Source organism: Oncorhynchus tshawytscha, linkage group LG16 (genome assembly GCF_018296145.1).
Source record: "Oncorhynchus tshawytscha isolate Ot180627B linkage group LG16, Otsh_v2.0, whole genome shotgun sequence".
Taxonomy (NCBI): Eukaryota; Metazoa; Chordata; class Actinopteri; order Salmoniformes; family Salmonidae; genus Oncorhynchus; species Oncorhynchus tshawytscha.
The window spans coordinates 59,248,811-59,268,578 of NC_056444.1; the positions used below are offsets into that span (position 1 = coordinate 59,248,811).

General features: G+C 47.6%; 1 protein-coding gene across 6 annotated transcripts in view; it reads left to right on the top strand.

Annotated features, from left to right (window-relative positions):
* Positions 1 to 19,768, top strand: part of arhgap46b (Rho GTPase activating protein 46b) — a 95,262-nt gene that overhangs the window by 54,375 nt on the left and 21,119 nt on the right. For 4 of the 6 annotated variants that reach the window (XM_024399815.2, XM_024399817.2, XM_042299426.1 and 1 more), the window contains one exon: positions 11,356 to 12,745. In XM_024399815.2, coding sequence (XP_024255583.1) covers positions 11,356 to 12,745 — 1,390 coding nt within the window. The other 2 variants (XM_024399819.2, XM_024399818.2) reach the window with 2 other exon arrangements.

A 19,768-nucleotide genomic window follows, 5' to 3' on the forward strand; every position in this document is an offset into this window, starting at 1 on the left:
AACGAGAGTCTGCAGTATGTCATTGTCAGGGTGCCATCTACAACACTCCATCCGGTACTACTGAACTCGTTCTGTTTATACTGTTTATACAACACACAATTACACCCAGTCTAGTTTCCAGCTAAGCCTAGATGGCACCATCCCAAAAAGCTGTCAAATCCCCTTCTGTCAGCTGTCTAATCCTCTTCCTTTAATTCTCTGTCTCTCCTTTATACACTATGCCTTAGAAGGACAGTAGAAAAGTGGAGAACGCAATAACTGATCTCAGTTCTCATAGGTTGTGTGTGTGTGTGTGTGTGTGTGTGTGTGTGTGTGTGTGTGTGTGTGTGTGTGTGTGTGTGTGTGTGTGTGTGTGTGTGTCTGTCATGGGCTGCTCTACTGTACATACAGTGACAGAGAAATATTTGAAGACAAATTGTTGTGAGAATGTGAGATCCCTAGCCACAAAGGAAGTGTGAGAGCTATGTTCTGTTCTGGCAGGCACTCATGTCCACTGGTTAACACACTGTGTGGATAGGCTGAGTTTAGCTCACATGACTGAGTTAAGCTGTATATCTGTATATTTTACATTTTCGGACTCCCTCTTGTGTGATGACTCCCTATGCCGTTGGATGATCAATTCTGGATGGGAAATCGTAATTTGCTAAGCATATGAACTGACACACAGTCTGTACAATGTAGGATGCTCATGCTGCTGGAGAGAGAGGGGGGGGGGCTCTGATACCACGACAGGGAGCTACCAGGGACAAATTGGAACTCGCTGACTGTTAACTTAATTTGACTCTCCATTCTAAAGGTTCTTAACTTTGTTTTCCCTCTCCCCTCCGGCTCCTCCTCCTGATCCTCCTCCTACTCCTCCTGCTCCTCCTCCTCCTGCCTCTCCTCCTGCCTCTCCTTCTCCTCCTGCTGCTCCTGCTCCTCCTCCTTCTCCTCCTGCTCCTCCTCCTGCCTCTCCTCCTCCTGCTCCTCCTTCTCCTGCTCCTCCTCCTCCTGCCTGCTCCTCCTGCTCCTGCTCCTCCTCCTGTTCCTCCTCCTGCCTCTCCTCCTCCTTCTCCTCCTGCTCCTCCTCCTTCTCCTCCTGCTGCTCCTTCTCCTGCTCCTTCTCCTCCTGCTCCTCCTCCTCCTGTTCCTCCTCCTGCATCCTCCTCCTTCTCCTCCTGCTGCTCCTTCTCCTGCTCCTCCTCCTCCCTCCTGCTCCTCCTGCTCCTCCTCCTCCTCCTCCTCCTCCTCCTGTTCCTCCTCCTCCTCTCCTCCTCCTCTCCTCCTGCTCCTCCTCCTCTCCTCCTGCTCCTCCCTCCTGTTCCCTCCTCATCTTCCTTCTCCTCCTGCTGCTCCTTCTCCTGCTCCTCCTCCTTCTCCTCCTGCCCTCCTGCTCCTCCTCCTGCTCCTCCTCCTCCTGCTCCTCCTCCCCTCCTTCTCCCCCTCTCCTCCTCCTTCTCCTCCTGCTGCTCCTCCTGCTCCTCCTCTTCCTGCTCCTCCTCCTCCTCCTGTTCTTCCTCCTGCCTCTCCTCCTCCTTCTCCTCCTGCTCCTCCTTCTTCTCCTCCTGCTGCTCCTTCTCCTGCTCTTCCTCCTTCTCCTCCTGCTCCTCCTTCTCCTCCTGTTCCTCCTCCTGCCTCTCCTCCTCCTGCTCCTCCTGCTCCTCCTCCTTCTCCTCCTGCTGCTCCTTCTCCGCCTCTCCTCCTATTCTGCCTCCTCCTCCTGCCTCTCCTCCTGCCCCTCCTTCTCCTCCTGCTCCTCCTTCTCCTGCTCCTGCTCCTCCTCCTGCTCCTCCTCCTCCTGCTCCTCCTCCTCCTCCTATTCCTCCTCCTGCCTCTCCACCTCCTTCTCCTCCTGCTCCTCCTCCTTCTTCTCCTGCTGCTCCTTCTCCTGCTCCTCCTCCTGCTCCTTCTCCTCCTGCTCCTCCTGCTCCTCCTCCTCCTCCTGCCTCTCCTCCTCTCCTCCTGCTCCTCCTCCTTCTCCTCCTGCTGCTCCTTCTCCTGCTCCTTCTCCTCCTGCTCCTCCTCCTCATGTTCCTCCTCCTGCCTCTCCTCCTCCTTCTCCTCCTGCTGCTCCTGCTCCTCCTCCTTCTCCTCCTGCTCATCCTCCTCCTGCTCCTCCTCCTCCTCCTGCACCTCCTCCTGCTCCTCCTGCTGCTCCTCCTGCTCCTCCTCTTCCTGCTCCTCCTCCTCCTGCTCCTCCTCCTCCTCCTGTTCTTCCTCCTGCCTCTCCTCCTTCTCCTCCTGCTGCTCCTTCTCCTGCTCCTCCTCCTTCTCCTCCTGCTCCTCCTCCTCCTGCTCCTCCTCCTCCTTCTCCTCCTGCTTCTCCTCCTGCTGCTCCTTCTCCTCCTCCTCCTTCTCCTCCTGCTCCTCCTGCTCCTCCTCCTCCTGCCTCTCCTCCTCCCTCCTCTTCCTGCTCCTCCTCTTCCTTCTCCTCCTCCTCCTCCTGTTCTTCCTCCTGCCTCTCCTCCCTTCTCCTCCTGCTCCTCCTTCTTCTCCTCCTGCTCCTCCTCCTCCTCCTGTTCCTCCTCCTGCTCCTCCTCCTCCTCCTCCTCCTCCTGCTCCTCCTCTTCCTGCTTCTCCTCCTTCTCCTCCTGCACCTCCTCCTCCTCCTCCTCCTCCTGCCTCCTCCTCCTTCTCCTCCTGCACCTCCTCCTTCTCCTCCTGCTGCTCCTTCTCCTCCTTCTCCTCCTGCTCCTCCTGCCCCCCTCCTGCCTCTCCTTCTCCTCCTGCTGCTCCTTCACCTGCTCCCCTCCTCTCTCCTCCTCCTCCTGTTCCTTCCTCCTGCCCTTCTCCTCCTCTCTCCTCCTGCCTCCTGCTGCTCCTTCTCCTGCTCCTCCTCCTACTCCTCCTCCTTCTCCTCCTGCTCCTCCTCCTCCTGCTGCAGCTGCAGTGATAGCCTTTGACAATGCTGTAGAGTCTGCTTGCACGTGTAGAGTGATAGGTTAGATGTGAATCATAACAATCATATGTGTGCTTGCTTATTTTCACACAGGCACATCTATGTGCACCCTTGTCATAATAAGATATTGGGATGATTTATGAGTCATTTGTGTATTGAAACAGGGACATTTGATAGAGTATTGTTTTTCCACTGCTCAATTTGTTTTTGATTGCCTTGACTTTTTGACGCGAGACCTTTGCATATGCATTCCAAAGATGAACTCTCTCTTTTTGCCCTCTTCTCCCCCTTCACCAAACTCTCTGTTGCTGTCTCTTCCTCTGCCTCTTGCTGCCCTGCTGTAGGATTACAAGACAATGATGCTTCAAATCAAATCAAATGCTATTGGTCACATACATATATTTAACAGATGTTATTGTGGGTGTAGAGAAATGCTTGTGTTCCTCGCTCCACCAGTGCAGTAGTATCTAACAATTCACAACAATACACACAAATCTAATAGTAAAAGAATGGAATTAAGACAGAAAATAAATATTAGGACGAGCAATGTCGGAGTGGCATTGACTAAACTACAGTAGAATACAGTATATACATATTGAAATGGGTAAAACAGTGTGTAAACTTTTGCTTGACTCTCTGGTTTCGATGAGTTTGAGCGATGATAATGTTTCACGAATAAGATTGACCACTGTGGCCCATGGGTGTGTGAGTGGTTGTTATGGTCAGAATGGGTGTGAGTGTGAATGGTCACTATGGTTCATAGAGAAGAGACTGGTCAGTGTGGTTGAGAGGGGTCCTTTAGGTCCATAAGGGTGTGTATGCATGATCAGATCAGGAACACTCCCCATGCTGTGGTATTCAACCTCTGGTCCAACAATAACAGCAGGCAGAACAGAACCCACCCACAAACAGGATGGGAATACACACAATACAGTACTGACCCGCTGACCTGTTTCTCTCTCTCACTCTATTTTTTGGCATGGGAAACATACATCTTTGCTTTGCCAAATCAAGTGAAATGAACAATCTCTACCAATCTCTTTCTCTTACTATATAGGCTACCGTTGTGTCTTGCTCTTAACATAAACAAAGCCCTCTGTCAATGAGGCGGCTCCTGTTCTAAAGCTCATGCCTGTCATTGGGAGATGGACCGGCCAACGATGAGGACAGCTGAAGAGGGGAATAACAGAGAGAGAGGGAGAAGATGGGTGAAAAAAGCCCTGGGAAAAGGAGTGTGAATTTTCCCCGGTGTTAGTGGCTGGGCTGTGGGGACACTGTATGGTTTTGTCTGCAGGCAGTGCTTAGCCAAACAGGATTAGAGGAGGAGAGGAGGCTCCAACAGCAGAACAAAGCAGCTCACAGAGAATGTGATCTGGGCCTGGCTGGTGCTGTAGGCCTCCCTCTGGTACTGCACCACCATCCAGAGAGACTGTAGTCAGCTCCAGAACTCCACACTACCATCTACTGTCCTCACAAACTCCCATTTCCCTCCCAAACCTTCCAGTGACCCTGGCATTACCACCACATTCCCCTAATCTTACTGCCTTGTTTCAATAGTCTCACTGCCTCCATACCCACTCGCCACAAATGACCAGGGATGTATCTATTCCCCCAGCTGCTGACTGGCTGGCTCTGCTCAATAAGATCCCACATAGAGCAGCACAGTGCAGACCTCAGCCAGTCAGTCAACCCCCACGTCACATTCCATACGGCTGCTCTCCTCATTGACCCGGTACTAATGAGGTCAAGATGGAAGGTAACTGGCTGGGCCATAGAAATAGAATGAATTGTAGTTCTGTGGCATGGTAACTCACTTCCTGGTTGAAACTCAAGTCCTGTCTCACTCAACACACAACACACACCTCACCTGTGTGACTGCCAACTGACAGGGTACAGCAAACACACACACACACACACACACACACACACACACACACACACACACACACACACACACACACACACACACCAATTGATCTGGTTTCTGTATATTCTGAGAATAATCCTCTCTGACTTGTCTTTGTAATATGTGTAATCAGGGATGAAATGAGCATGTCCTCAGTCTCTAGTCTGCTGACAGGGCTGACACTTCTATCTAATAGGTGGTGGGTGATGTTGCTAGGCAGCTGTTAGACTGTTCCACACTGAATACAGTAGAGATCTGATCATCTGCACCCATGGCATGTCAGACATGTGACTGTGGACTGGGGTCACTCCTCTGTATGGTCCTTACTATCACAACCTGCCAGAAAGAGGGTGTTCCTAATGTATTTTCCCCTTAGTGGAAAAGCCCAGAGGTCATATTCTGTACAGTCGATCCCTCTGTGGACAATATCAGAGCCGGACTATTCTATCTCCCTGGCAGAGGTCTACTCCCTCAAGATATATGACTGTTTGTCCATGTGTCATGACATTCTATCAACTTCCTGTCATGTGTTGCACATTTTCCATAGTCCTTTCGTGGGTGTGTGTGTCCTCTGTCCCCTAATCAAATCACTGTGATAGTACTGTAACTTAGTTACTCCCCTGTATCCCTACATGCAGACATGAGCTTATCCCCTGGACGGCCCACCCCATAGATAGAGGAGCAATGTTTCCACATCCTCCACCCCCATTCTTCCTCCACCCCCCATTCCTCCTCCACCCCCATTCCTCCTCCACCCCCATTCCTCCTCCACCCCCAGTCCTCCTCCACCCCCATTCTTCCTCGGTATAATCTCTAAAACAACAGACCACTTTAGTGTAATGGGGTTATTAGAATCACATTTGAAATGACATTTTGACACGAGTACAAAGAGACTATAGTTGAGACAGAGGGAGGAGGTTTGCTCTCTGATGTAGAAACCTCACTGCAAATGATGGGTTTCTGTAAAGGGCGAGCGCTTTAGATTGTTTCTCATAATCTATGAGGGTGGGAAGTTAGAAGATAATGACAGTGTAGAGAACAGTCGGTGTGGGTTCCTGTGTGTCTGTGTGTGTGGTCCTGTCTGTCGGTTTGACTTGTCACACTCTAGGAAGGAGGAGCAGCTGTGAAAGTTTCACATCCTTTCAGGGCTCATAACTCACACCTGAATGTCCAATCACAGCCCTGACCTGCCAGGCTGCCAACAGATGCTGTCATATCACAGCTCTGTCCTGTGTGACTGTCGCCAGAAACCAGCCAAACAGAGGCCTGGATTAGAGGTCACCAGGGATCGAATAAGTAATCTGGTCCTTAGGTCACCACAGGGGTCAGTGTTGGGTTGTTTCATCACTAGGGGTCAGCATGTCTGTTTGGCCGTGTGTTTGTCCATGGCCATGAGAGAGACTACGTCTCTACGGACAGTGTTTAATGTATGTATTTATTTGTGTTTCCCTATGTAAACTCTCGATCAGTAGATTCTGTCGTTTTTTTCTGTGCTGTGCTCCGATGTGAAAGCTGTGTTGGTATTTCCTGTTTTCGCTGTGGAGCGACGCCCTTTGAACTCTCCAACAGGCGCTCCCCCAGGACAACCCCACTCTTTATACTCTGGGCCCCATCCCTCAGGGAAACAACAACACATTCACTCATGGATGTTTGTTTTTAATCAATATCCCATAAGGTATTTGGATTTTGTTTTTTTCAAAATATTTGTCTCTGACTGCCATAAAGTGTTACAGTCCAATTCCTGTCCACATGTTAGCACCCCACACAACAGGCAGGCACTGCAATCACACAACCTGAACAACTGGCACAACATTGTGGTGCTAACTAGTGACATCAAGGCCTCCAGAGTGTCAATGTGAGAGAAACAGAAGAGAGAGAGATGTATACCCAATGTATGACCATATTAGAGAGACATATTTCCCTCAGATAACGCAGATATTTACTGGGTGAAATACCACAGTGTGCCATCACAGCAGCAAGATTTGTGACCTGTTGCCACAAGAAAAGGGCAACCAGTGAAGAACAAACACCATTGTAAATACATCCCATATTTATGCTTATTTATTTTCCCTTGTGTACTTTAACCATTTGTACATTGTTACAACACTGTATATATATATATATATATATATATATATATATATATATATATATATATATATATATATATATTTATATGACATTTGTAATGTCTTTATTGTTTTGAAACATCTGTATGTGTAATGTTTACTGTTCATTTTTATTGTTTATTTCACTTTTGTATATTATCTACCTCACTTGCTTTGGCAATGTTAACACATGTTTCCCATGCCAACAAAGCCCCTTGAATTGAATTAAATTGAGAGAGAGGAGAGGTGTTGTTCTGATAGCTTTATGACTTGCTCTCCCTGATCATAACATCTTGACACATCACACCATTGTGTGAGACCTTTTATCTGGTTCTTTGTAGCACAGAGAGTGTCTCTTCGCGAGAGACAGTTGCTATCTGTTGTGCCGGGGTCATAAACGGACAAATGTTTTTCTGCTGGGACTTTTAGGAGAACTACTGTGATGTCCCCATCTGATAACCCCACAGAGTAGAGGCAGCCCAAAAGCGAGGGGGGCTGTCAGGGCTGTTTTGGTTCTGCCAGTCACCATGTTTCAGTTGTCCACGGGCCCCAGAAACTGTATTTCCTTTGCTGGCTGAAAAGATTGTTGACATTTGGAGCAGCAAGATAGGAGCCACAATGTGTGGGAAAAACCACGAGAGAGAGAGAGAGTGAGAGACATTTGAAATTTCTTTATTCTTTTGAAACTCCTGTGAGTGTAATGTACTAGAGAAAAGGTGTGGAGATTGATTGAAGGTTTTCTGTTCTGGCAAGTCCATCAATCTTTGTGAGAAGGAGAGAGGAGACATGAGGAGAGAAATAAACAGGTGAGAGGTGGAGAGAGACAGAAACAGAGAGGGTACTAGCCTGCGTTGAAGAGAGGGTATTGCAGTGGTGAGAATATGATCCTTGAGAGGGCAGTGAGTAGTGGAGTACTGTGAAAGGGGAATGGAGTAGAGGAGAGGTGAGGTGAGGAGAGGAGAGGAGAGGAGAGGAGAGGAGAGGAGAGGAGAGGAGAGGAGAGGAGAGGAGAGGAGAGGAGAGGAGAGGTGAGGGAGTGGAGGGAGAGGAGAGGAGAGGAGAGGAGAGGAGTGGAGAGGAGAGGTGAGGAGTGGAGAGGAGAGGAGAGGAGAGGAGAGGAGAGGAGAGGTGAGGAGGGAGAGGAGGGAGTGGAGGGAGGGAGAGGAAAGGTGAGGAAAGGTGAGGAGGGAGTGGAGAGGAGAGGTGAGGAGAGGAGAGGAGAGGAGAGGAGAGGAGAGGAGAGGAGAGGAGAGGAGAGGAGAGGAGAGGAGAGGAGAGGAGTGGAGAGGAGAGGAGTGGAGAGGAGAGGAGAGGAGAGGGAGAGGAGAGGAGTGGAGAGGAGGAGGTGAGGGAGAGGAGAGGAGAGGAGAGGAGAGGAGTGGAGTGGAGAGGAGAGGAGAGGAGAGGAGAGGAGAGAGGAGAGGAGAGGAGAGGAGTGGAGGAGAGGAGAGGAGAGGAGAGGAGAGGAGAGGAGAGGAGAGGAGTGGAGAGGTGAGGAGAGGAGAGGAGTGGAGAGGAGAGGAGAGGGAGTGGAGGGAGAGGAGAGGAGAGGAGAGGAGAGGTGAGGAGTGGAGAGGAGAGGAGAGGAGAGGAGAGGAGAGGAGGGAGAGGTGAGGAGGGAGAGGAGAGGAGGGGAGGGAGTGGAGAGGAGAGGAAAGGTGAGGGAGGGAGGGAGAGGAGAGGAGAGGAAAGGTGAGGAGAGGAGAGGAGAGGAGAGGAGAGGGAGAGGAGGGGAGGGAGTGGAGAGGAGAGGAGAGGAAAGGTGAGGAGGGAGGGAGTGGAGAGGTGAGGAGTGGAGAGGAGAGGAGAGGAGAGGAAAGGAAAGGTGAGGAGGGAGTGGAGAGGAGAGGAGGGAGTGGAGTGGAGAGGAGTGGAGAGGAGAGGAGAGGAGAGGAGAGGAGAGGAGAGGAGAGGAGAGGAGAGGAGAGGAGAGGAGAGGAGAGGAGAGGAGAGGAGAGGAGAGGGAGGAGAGGAGGGAGAGGAGAGGAGAGGGAGAGGAGAGGAGAGGAGAGGAGTGGAGAGGGAGGGAGAGGAGAGGAAAGGGAGGAGTGGAGTGGAGTGGAGAGTAGAGGAAGGTGAGGAGTGGAGTGGAGAGGAGAGGAGAGGAGAGAGTGAGAGGAGAGGAGAGGAGAGGAGAGGAGAGGAGAGGAGAGAAGAGGAGAGGAGAGGAGAGGAGAGGAGAGGAGAGGAGAGGAGAGGAAGCTCAGTGTGGGGAGCAGGCCTCGGGGAGGGGGGGGGCTATTGTTTCACATGCTGAGAGTCTATCAGAGAGGAGAGCGAGGCTGAGTTGGAACAGACTGTAACACAGAGGAAGGGCCAGGCTACAGCACCGGCCCCCGCCTTTCTTTCCTCCGTCATTCCCTCGGTCTCTCGCTCTCCTTTTTTTTACTCGCCTCCCAGCAACTCCACAATAAACGTAGACGCTGGTGGCAGTCTACAATTAAGAGTAGCTGTAAAGAGCTCTGGAGCCTTGACGCCTTCGTGTTTTCACTGCAGACACACACAGCGGGACCTGGGTTAGGTTGAAGACGCTGGCTGAATTAGAACACCATCCTCTCTCTGGGACACGCTGGCAGAGGTCAGCTCTTGTTTGTTTTGTTTTCGTCAAGGAGGGGGTGTAGCAGGGTTCACACGGGTACTGAAGGGACACCCCGCTGTTACAGCGGTGTCCCGTGCCAACACAGAGGCACGAGGTGGGTGGGGTGAAGTTACCTTCTGATCTGTTGCGGGGGACGAAGACCACCTTCCACCTCTCATTGTGGGTCTTTACTCAGGTAATGCTGCGTGTACATCCCTTGACCTAAAGAAGATGTGCTTATGGACTGAATGTTAGACACGGCAGACTCAGACTGTACAGAGCTGTTGTGTTGTGTTTATGGACTGAATGTTAGACACGACAGACTCAGACTGTACAGAGCTGTTGTGTTGTGCTTGTTTTTGGTTTATTAAGCCTTATTTTAGCCTTACTCAGCAGAGGCTGTTTTGAGTCAGATGGATTTGTTCTAGAAGTGACAGCGTGTGGCTGAGGGAGGTGTGGGGGGACTTTGAGTGTGGTTATGCTGTTTTTACAGTAAACATTAAGCTGTCGTCTGAGCAGGCTGTTGGAAGAAAGGATACGTTGTGTGAGAGGAGGTGAGAGTAGAGTGCTGGTTAGATTAGCTCGTTGGCACTGAGAGATTACCCGGTTGCTTGTGGAGTGTGCAGGGCTGTAAGCAGGATCTGTGGTCTGCAGGCTGAGTGGGCTGCACCACTAATGGGCCAGAACACCCAGGGCATTGATGCAGGATTAGGGGCTGAAGTTCCACTGCCCTCTGAGGGAACAGGGGAGGAAACGCAGCCATGAGTGTGGTTGAGGTGGTGTGTGTGTGTGCGTGTGCGTGCATGAGTGTGTGTGTGTTGAGTGGTGGGCGGAGGGGTGTAAATGGGCCTGTAGTTTTGACGGCTTGATTTGGCAGACGGTACTGTTGGAATAAAGTGGTTGAATTCCTGTTTTCCCCCGTGTAGAGACCTTTCCTGTTGTGTTTCTACTACAAACACGGCTGTGGTATTCTGGAGAACGAGTATGTGGGGGCGTGTGGGTATTACTGTTTTGATAAGCTGAGTAAAGGTTTTGTTGAGAAAGGTGTTTTCATTGTTTCATTGTGACACTTTCTTGAGTCAGATTTAGGCTCCATGCCCTGATTATGTACTCACAATATGGCCATGTTGTTGGAAACTAAACCAGCACTGTCTCACATCCTCTGTCGCACTGTGTCAGACCAAACCTGATCAGATCTCATATCTGTCTCACAGCTACCTGCATCTCATTCTCTCTCTTAGTTTCACAATATGAGACAAATACGGTTGAGAAGATATTGCCCCTGGCCCTACTGTAGGTTTGTCCTTCACACAGACCTTGGTTGCCATTACTGTAACACCTAGAGACCTCTCTCTATCCGAGCTGTGGAAGGTCAGAGGGTTTAAAGCCTCTGACTGAACAGAGGAATGTGCAGAACCGATTCCTGCCGGTTCTGGCATCCCAGTCTCGGATACTTTCTTCTCAGTTAAATATGAGCAAATTGGCTTTGAACAGTCACCTATTTACCCACCAAGCAGGTCTAGTCTAACTTATTGTTTGTAGTGTGCATGGGGGTATATTTAAGCATTAAGGCCTGGGGGGGGTGATATATGGCCAACGCAACGCGGAGTGCCTGGATACAGCCCTTAGCCCGTGGTATATTGGTCATATACCACAAACCCCCGAGGTGCCTTATTGCTATTATAAACTGGTTACCAACATAATTAGAGCAGTAAAAATGTATATTTTGTCATACCTGTGGTATTCCACGGCTTTCAGCATTCAGGGCTCGAACCACCCAGTTTATAATACATTTTTGATCCCGATTTTTGGTTCTTTGAATGTGTTTATTGTGTAAATATTTTTTTTTTTATTCACCCCAAAATCTTCCTCTCTTCTGTTCCAGGGACACAGGTCAAAGATGGCAGCCTGCTCCAGGGTCGAAGGCAGCCATGTTAGTGAAGGTGAACAGCATTGGCAGGAACCAGTCCGTGGTGCCCGCTAGCGCCCTGCACCTCCTCCACCACAACAACCTCAGCCCTGGAAGCCCTGCTGTGTACCAGGTCCACTCCGACAGACCCAGCCCTGCAGGCAAGATGGCTGCCCCCGTGGACCCCAAGCAAGCTTTCCACCTGAAGAAGGGAGACAATGGTAACTTCTGCCTGGTGATGCCCTCCACTGGCAGCAAGGTCCACCAGACCCCCCAGAGGTCTCAGGCTGGCACCCCCAGGCCCTCCTCGCCCCAGTACGGTGCCACTCCACCCATCTATGATGAACCACCCATGGATCCACCTATCTATGATGAACCCCCCATGGAGGTGGAGGGGGCCCACCTCCTGAACAGGCCCTTCACCCCCTCCACCAGCCTACAGAGGGTCCGCCAGCCCCAATCCCACCCCCAGAACCAACCCCAGCAGCAGCCCAAGCTTCTCCAATACCCAGCCTCTCACCTGAGCTCCAAACACAAGAGAAACCCCTCCGCCACAGATTACAGCCCCGCTGGACGGGAGTGCATCAAACACATGGTCAACGTGGACCCTGCCACCTGCAAACAGAGCCCCTTATCCCAGCCTGTCCAGACAGAGCAGGGCCCTGCCCCAGAGCCTGCCCTGCCCCCCTCTCCATCCCCCTCCCCAGCCCCAGGTGCGATCCAGCCCAGGTCCAAGGAGGTGAGTCTAGAGAAGAAGCAGTCGTGGCGTCTCCTGGAGGCCAGCGCGAGGAAGAACATGGAGGCCCGACACAGCCGACAGAACAGCCTGGCCTCCCAAGAGTACCCGGCACCGGCGGCCGTTACCTACCAGGACTCAGGCTACTCTACGGGGCCCTCGCCCAGCCTGAGGAGGAAGAACCGCAGGAGAGCTCTGGGCGGAGGGGCTGGGGGTGCAGGGCAGGGCCGGCCAGGCTCGGTGGGCAGCACTGGGGAGCTCAGTGCCCTGAATGAGAAGCTAATGGCAGAGATGCGGGCGGTGGTGAGTCGCTCAAACACCCTGCGTGGCAGCAAGGCTAGCCTGGACACAGAGATGTCTGAAGGGTCTGTACCACGGGCCCGTTCCCCCTTGAACTCCCTAAAGAAGCACGGGGGTCGCAGCGCCTCTCGGGAGGACATCAGTGCCAGTAACCGCTCTCTGTATCGGGCCGGGAGCGGGAGTAACCACGGCGACGTACCCCTCTCGCCCCTGGTGTCAGACGGCATGGTGCGTCAGAAACGGACCTATGAGAAGGTAGACACTCTGGAGAAAAGCATCACCAGCCAGAACAGCCTGTCCTCCCCAGAGCCCCCCATGTCCCCCTCCCAGGTACGGTACAGCCCTCCTCTCAACACGGTGTACTGAAGGTGTTCGTGACTATTGTACTTGTCTTATCTGTGTCTTAGCATTCAGACCTCTTTGTGTGTACACAGTAGAAGACAGAAGGGGCCTGTTCCTCTGGCGTGTGTGTAGCTGAGTGGGGATATGTTGACATGTTAGTGTATGTGCCTGGCGCCTGCTGAGTTCCAGGGCCTCTCCAGCCTGCTGTGTTGTGTATAGAACAGTGTGGTGACCTATGAAAGGGCAGTCTGTGTGAGGCTGAAAGGGCAGTCTGTGTGAGGCTGAAAGGGCAGTCTGTGTGAGGCTGAAAGGGTGGGTCTGTGTGAGGCTGAAAGGGTGGGTCTGTGTGAGGCTGAAAGGGCAGTCTGTGTGAGGCTGAAAGGGTGGGTCTGTGTGAGGCTGAAAGGGCAGTCTGTGTGAGGCTGAAAGGGCAGTCTGTGTGAGGCTGAAAGGGCAGTCTGTGTGAGGCTGAAAGGGTGGGTCTGCTCTGTGCTCTCTCTGTCTCATGTGACGGGGCGTGGCCTGATTAGCCTCGTTAGCTGCGTTACTGCGGGTCAGCTGGAATGTCTGCCCTCTATCTCTCTTTATTACTGCAGATAGATTGTGGCTTCCATCAATGTAATTGTCTGCATCATTTCTAATCCCCCATATATTTTTTTGTAAATACATTCTGTATTTAAATATATTTTCCTTTATTATTTTCCACTAACTCTACCACCTCTCCACTAATTGGAGTAAACTAATGGACAACAAAACTTAGGCTTCTGTTTCCAGTTTATACATACTACAGTTGAAGTCAGAAGTTTACATACACCTTAGCCAAATACATTTAAACTCAGTTTTTCACAATTCCTGACATTTAATCCTAGTAGAAAATTCCCCCTTTTACGTCAGATAGGATCACCACTTTATTTTAAGAATGTGAAATGTCAGAATAATATTAGAGAGAATAATTTATTTCAGCTTTATTTCTTTCATCACATTCCCAGTGGGTCAGAAGTTTACATACACTCAATTAGTATTTGGGAGCAGTGCCTTTATATTGTTTAACTTGGGTTGTGACGTCCATGAAGTGTACATCTTACTTTATTTTAGATGAACACCAAAAACAACAAAAGATAAACGAACGTATCGTTCTGCAGGCTACACAGTAACTGAACAAAAACAAGATCCCACAAACGCAGGTGGAAAACAGGCTGCCTAAGTATGATTCCCAATCAGAGACAACGATAGACAGCCGCTTCTGATTGGGAACCACACCCGGCCAGCAAAGAAATAGAAAATTAGACTGCCCACCCAAATCACACCCTGACCTAACCAAATAGAGAAATAAACAGGCTCTCTAAGGTCAGGTTGTGACATGGGTCAAATGTTTCGGGTAGCCTTCCACAAGCTTCCCACAATAAGTTGGGTGAATTTTGGCACATTCCTCCTGACAGTGCTGGTGTAATTGAGTCAGGTTTGTAGGCCTCCCTGCTCACACACACTTTTTCAGTTCTGTCCACAAATTTTCTATAGGATTGAGGTCAGGTCTTTGTGATGGCCACTCCAATACCTTGACTTTGCTGTCCTTAAGCCATTTTGCCACAACTTTGGAAGTATGCTTGGGGTTATTGTCCATTTGGAAGACCCATTTGCGGCCAAGTTTTAACTTCCTGACAGATTTTGCTTCAATATATCCACATAATTGTCCTGCCTCATGATGCCATCTACTTTGTGAAGTGCACCAGTCCCTCCTGCAGCAAAGCACCCCCACAACATGATGCTGCCACCCCCGTGCTTCACGGTTGGGACGGTGTTCTTCATCTTGCAAGCCGCCCCCTTTTTCCTCCAAACATAACGATGGTCATTATGGCCAAACAATTATATTTCTGTTTCATCAGACCAGAGGACATTCAAAGTACGATCTTTGTCCCCATGTGCAGTTGCAAACCTTAGTCTGGCAATTTGTATGGCGGTTTTGTTTGGAGCAGTGACATCTTCCTTACTGAGCCTTTCAGGTTATGTCGATATAGGACTCGTTTAACTGTGGATATAGATACTTTTGTACCTGTTTCCTCCAGCATCTTCACAAGGTCCTTTGCTGTTGTTCTGGGATTGATTTGAACTTTCCACACAAAAGTACATTCATCTCTAGGAGACAGAACGCATCTCCTTCCTGAGAAGTATGACGGCTGAGTGGTCCCATGGTGTTTATAATTGTGTACTATTGTTTGTACAGATGAACGTGGTACCTTCAGGTGTTTGGAAATTGCTCCCAATGATGAACCAGACTTGTGGAGGTCCACAATTTTTTTCGGAGGTCTTGGCTGATTTCTTTTGATTTTCCTATGATGTCAAGCAAAGAGGCACTGAGTTTGAAGGTAGGCGTTGAAATACATCAACAGGTACACCTCCAATTGACTAAAATTATGTCAATTCGCCTATCAGAAGCTTCTAAAGCCATAACATAATTTTCTGGAATTTTCCAAGCTGTTTCAAGGCACAGACAATTTAGTGTATGTAAACTTCTGACCCACTGGAATTATGATACAGTGAATTATAAGTGAAATAATATGTCTGTAAACAATTGTTGGAAAAATGACTTGTGTCATGCACAAAGTAGATGTCCTAACCGACTTGCAAAAACTATAGTTTGTTCACAAGAAATTAGTGGAGTGGTTGAAAAACGAGTTTTAATAACTCCAACCTAAGTGTATGTAAACTTACGACTTCAACTGTATATACATTTTATGGACACAATGTATTTTACAATAGTTCTCTTTTGTTTGTTTTTAGTCCCATCGTTCAGCTACCCTCAACCCCGTTCAGCTACCCTCAACCCCTCCCATCTATCTCTGAAGACCACACAATTATTCAACTGTGCTGTGATGTTTCTCAAAAGTTCTGAACCGTTCTATTCTCATAATTTCTACAGATTGTAAATTAAACATACACATTTTTACTAAGAGTATTATTATATTATTGACCGATTGACTATGATTTTTTAAATCACCCAGCAGTGCTATTTGCAGAGTTATCTCAAGGTAAATGTTGCAATTTTCATCCATTCCTGAACCTGCAACCAAAAAGAAGCTACCAAACAAATTATCTAATGATTCTGTCTCTTTGCTGCAGAGCTGGGATGGTTCTATCCCCCATATTTATAACATTATATTGGTGGCCAAAATGTTGTATAATAATCTTAATTGAAAAATGTTGAGGTTTAAATCCAGCGTTTTATGTATCAGTTCATAAACCATGTGCCATGGAATTGGTACATCGAAAATCTCTTTCCAACTATTTTGCAATCTATTTGGCACAGCTGTCCATTTTTTTGTCCTGAAATGAAACTGATATCCTGTTTTTCTCACCCTATTCTTGGGTGAGACGTTCTTACTAATCTGCTACAGAACCCGTTTGGATTTAAGTATGACTTTTGTATGACTGACACCTTTAGTGGGAGGTCTAATGCTTTAATATTGAATCATTTCTGCCCTCTGAATTCATATTCATGACATAAATAGGCCCGCTTGAAATTCCAATTCAAGTTTTTTTTGCGCTTATATAATTTAGAATACAGTTCACTAGGTGTAGGGAGACCATAACAAAATAGGTAAACTGGGATATGACTACAGAGTTAATCAGGGTAAACTGGGACATGACTAAAGAGTTAATCAGGGTAAACTGGGATATGACTAAAGAGTTAATCAGGGTAAACTGGGACATGACTAAAGAGTTAATCAGGGTAAACTGGGACATGACTAAAGATTTAATCAGGGTAAACTGGAACATGACTAAAGAGTTAATCAGGGTAAACTGGGACATGACTAAAGAGTTAATCAGGGTAAACTGGGACATGACTAAAGAGTTAATCAGAGTGATTTTTCCACAAATAGAAAACTGTAACTTTCTATTAAAATGTATTGTAGTGAGATAATTTCTCTCTTTTGGGATATGAATACCGAATATTTCCACTTCATGGTCATACCATTTTATTAGTAAACTACATGGTACATGGTAAACTATCTATCTATCTATCTATCTATCTATCTATCTATCTATCTATCTATCTATCTATCTATCTATCTATCTATCTATCTATCTATCTATCTATCTATCTATCTATCTATCTATCTATCTATCTATCTATCTATCTATCTATCTATCTATCTATCTATCTATCTATCTTGCTCTCTCTCTCTCTCTCTATCTTGCTCTCTCTCTTTATCTATCTCTCGCTCTCTCTCTTTATCTATCTATCTCGCTCTCTCTCTTTATCTATCTCGCTCTCTCTCTTTATCTATCTCGCTCTCTCTCTTTATCTATCTCGCTCTCTCTCTTTATCTATCTCGCTCTCTCTCTTTATCTATCTCGCTCTCTCTATTTCAATTCAATTCAATTCAAGGGCTTTATTGGCATGGGAAACATGTGTTAACATTGCCAAAGCAAGTGAGGTAGATAATATATAAAGTGAATATATAAAGTGAAATAAACAATAAAAATTAACAGTAAACATTACACATACAGAAGTTTCAAAACAATAAAGACATTACAAATGTCATATTATATATATATATATATATATATATATATATATACAGTGTTTTAACAATGTACAAATGGTAAAGGACACAAGATAAAATAAATAAGCATAAATATGGGTTGTATTTACAATGGTGTGTGTTCTTCACTGGTTGCCCTTTTCTCGTGGCAACAGGTCACAAATCTTGCTGCTGTGATGGCACACTGTGGAATTTCACCCAGTAGATATGGGAGTTTATCAAAATTGGATTTGTTTTCGAATTCTTTGTGGATCTGTGTAATCTGAGGGAAATATGTCTCTCTAATATGGTCATACATTGGGCAGGAGGTTAGGAAGTGCAGCTCAGTTTCCACCTCATTTTGTGGGCAGTGAGCACATAGCCTATCTTCTCTTGAGAGCCATGTCTGCCTACGGCAGCCTTTCTCAATAGCAAGGCTATGCTCACTGACTCTGTACATAGTCAAAGCTTTCCTTAATTTTGGGTCAGTCACAGTGGTCAGGTATTCTGCCGCTGTGTACTCTCTGTGTAGGGCCAAATAGCATTCTAGTTTGCTCTGTTTTTTTGTTAATTCTTTCCAATCTGTCAATGAGAAAACAAAAAGATAATTACTTATTTGGTTGGGTCTCTCTCTCTCTCTCTCTCTCTAACAAAATAAAGCTCTCCCCTTTGTCCTTGTCAGCGTTATAGGCAGTTCTATGGAACAACACTTGTTCTATTTTCTTCCCATGTTGTGTTGGAGATGTGGCAGTGTGTAGGCGTTTCTGAGGGAAGGCGTTGTGAGGCAGCAGTCATCTCTGCGTCTCCCTGTCGTCTTCTCTCTGGGATTCACCTCCCTCTTGCCTCAACCTTCAGGAGAAAATAATGGCCACTGTCGACATCCTGTCGCCCTAGGAACAATGCAGAAGAAAGCTGCTCGCTCTCAGTTTCCTGTTGCCAAAGTCTGTGTTCCATTCCAGGAAAAGGGCTTTGCATCGGAGGTCCTCAACTCACATTGGGGTTGTTTTTAATCACGTTTTATCTGTCTTTTCCTGTGAAGAAATGACTTCACGTTGATGCAGTGTGTTTTAGAAATATTGTGCATGAGTGTGTGGGGGGGGATAGTAAATCAAAGAGAATTCTGACAATGACAAGTGAAGATGTTTAGCTGGTCCTCAGAACTAAAAAGTTTATTTTAGGCTTAGGGGTTAGGTTTAGGGTTAGATTTCAGGTTTAGAAGTTAGGGTTAGGGAAAATAGGATTTTCACAAGTACAGTAATGTGTGTGTGTGTGCCTGTGCATGCGTACATGTGTGTGTGCAGGTCAGCTGTTGGTTCACCTGCACCAGCCCGCAATTACTAATAACCCATCCACAAGCGACGACTATATGTGATGAAGTGAACATCTGAGGCCGATAGCTGACCCTATAACACTCTAATATAGAAAATGCATTTCAGACTACAGTTGGAGACAGTTGACAGTTTTTGGGACGAGGGTGGAGGATTTTTCTGCCAGGTTTAGATATGTTTCTGCTTGTAATTCCCGACATCTTGGTAGGCTATTTGTTAGTCAACTTGTCTATACTTAGATACATGCCGCTTCTCTTTTGTCATTATATGATGCCCTAGAAGACTGAATAAACCCTTGCTGAACAGAATAATGTCATAAATCGATAGAATGATGATGACATTGGTGAAGTTCTCTGTCATCGCTGCTTGTTCCGCGGAGCAAAGACGTTTAGGGAATAAAATACAATAACTCAACCCCCCCCCAAAAATATATATATCTATAGATTTTCCGTGCAGAATTTCCAAATGACATCAGTTTGATGGGTGTGAGGAAATAAAAAGATGTGAAAACGACCATTATGTTTCTGAGAAGATTTCAGTTTGGCTTAGATGCATATTTTATGTGGTTGAAATACTATCAGTGTCAAGTGTCAGTGTGCAGAGATGAGGACGGAGTCAGGTTGCAGGACACAGAACTGAGTAAAATAACGCACTTTAACTCGAAAAAGAAACAACCATAAATTCCACCCAGGGAAAACACACCATAACACAAGCAGTCTAAGACTCAACAAGGAACAAACACGCACAAAACATATTGGGAACCAGAGGGTTAATTAGGGGAAATAATATTAACGTAATGGGAACCAGGTGTGAACAATCAAGACAAACCAAAATAGAAAAAGAAACGTAGATCGGTGGCGGCTAGAAAGCCGGTGACGACGGCCGCCGAACGCCGCCCGAGCACGGAGAGGCATCAACTCCGGCGGTGGTGCCTTTCCTCTCCGTCGTTAGACATATCATTTCACAGCAATGAATGCTTGATTCAGCAGGAGGTAACTTGAAGGCTATGTAAGATGGCTATAGACCTACAGTTTCTATTTAACTCATCTGAACAGCAGGCTACAGTTCCCTTCACTTGCCATAGGCCTATTTGAAGTCCCCATCGCCTCACAATCATCACACAATCATCACACATACTGCTTTCATCCTATTCTACCACA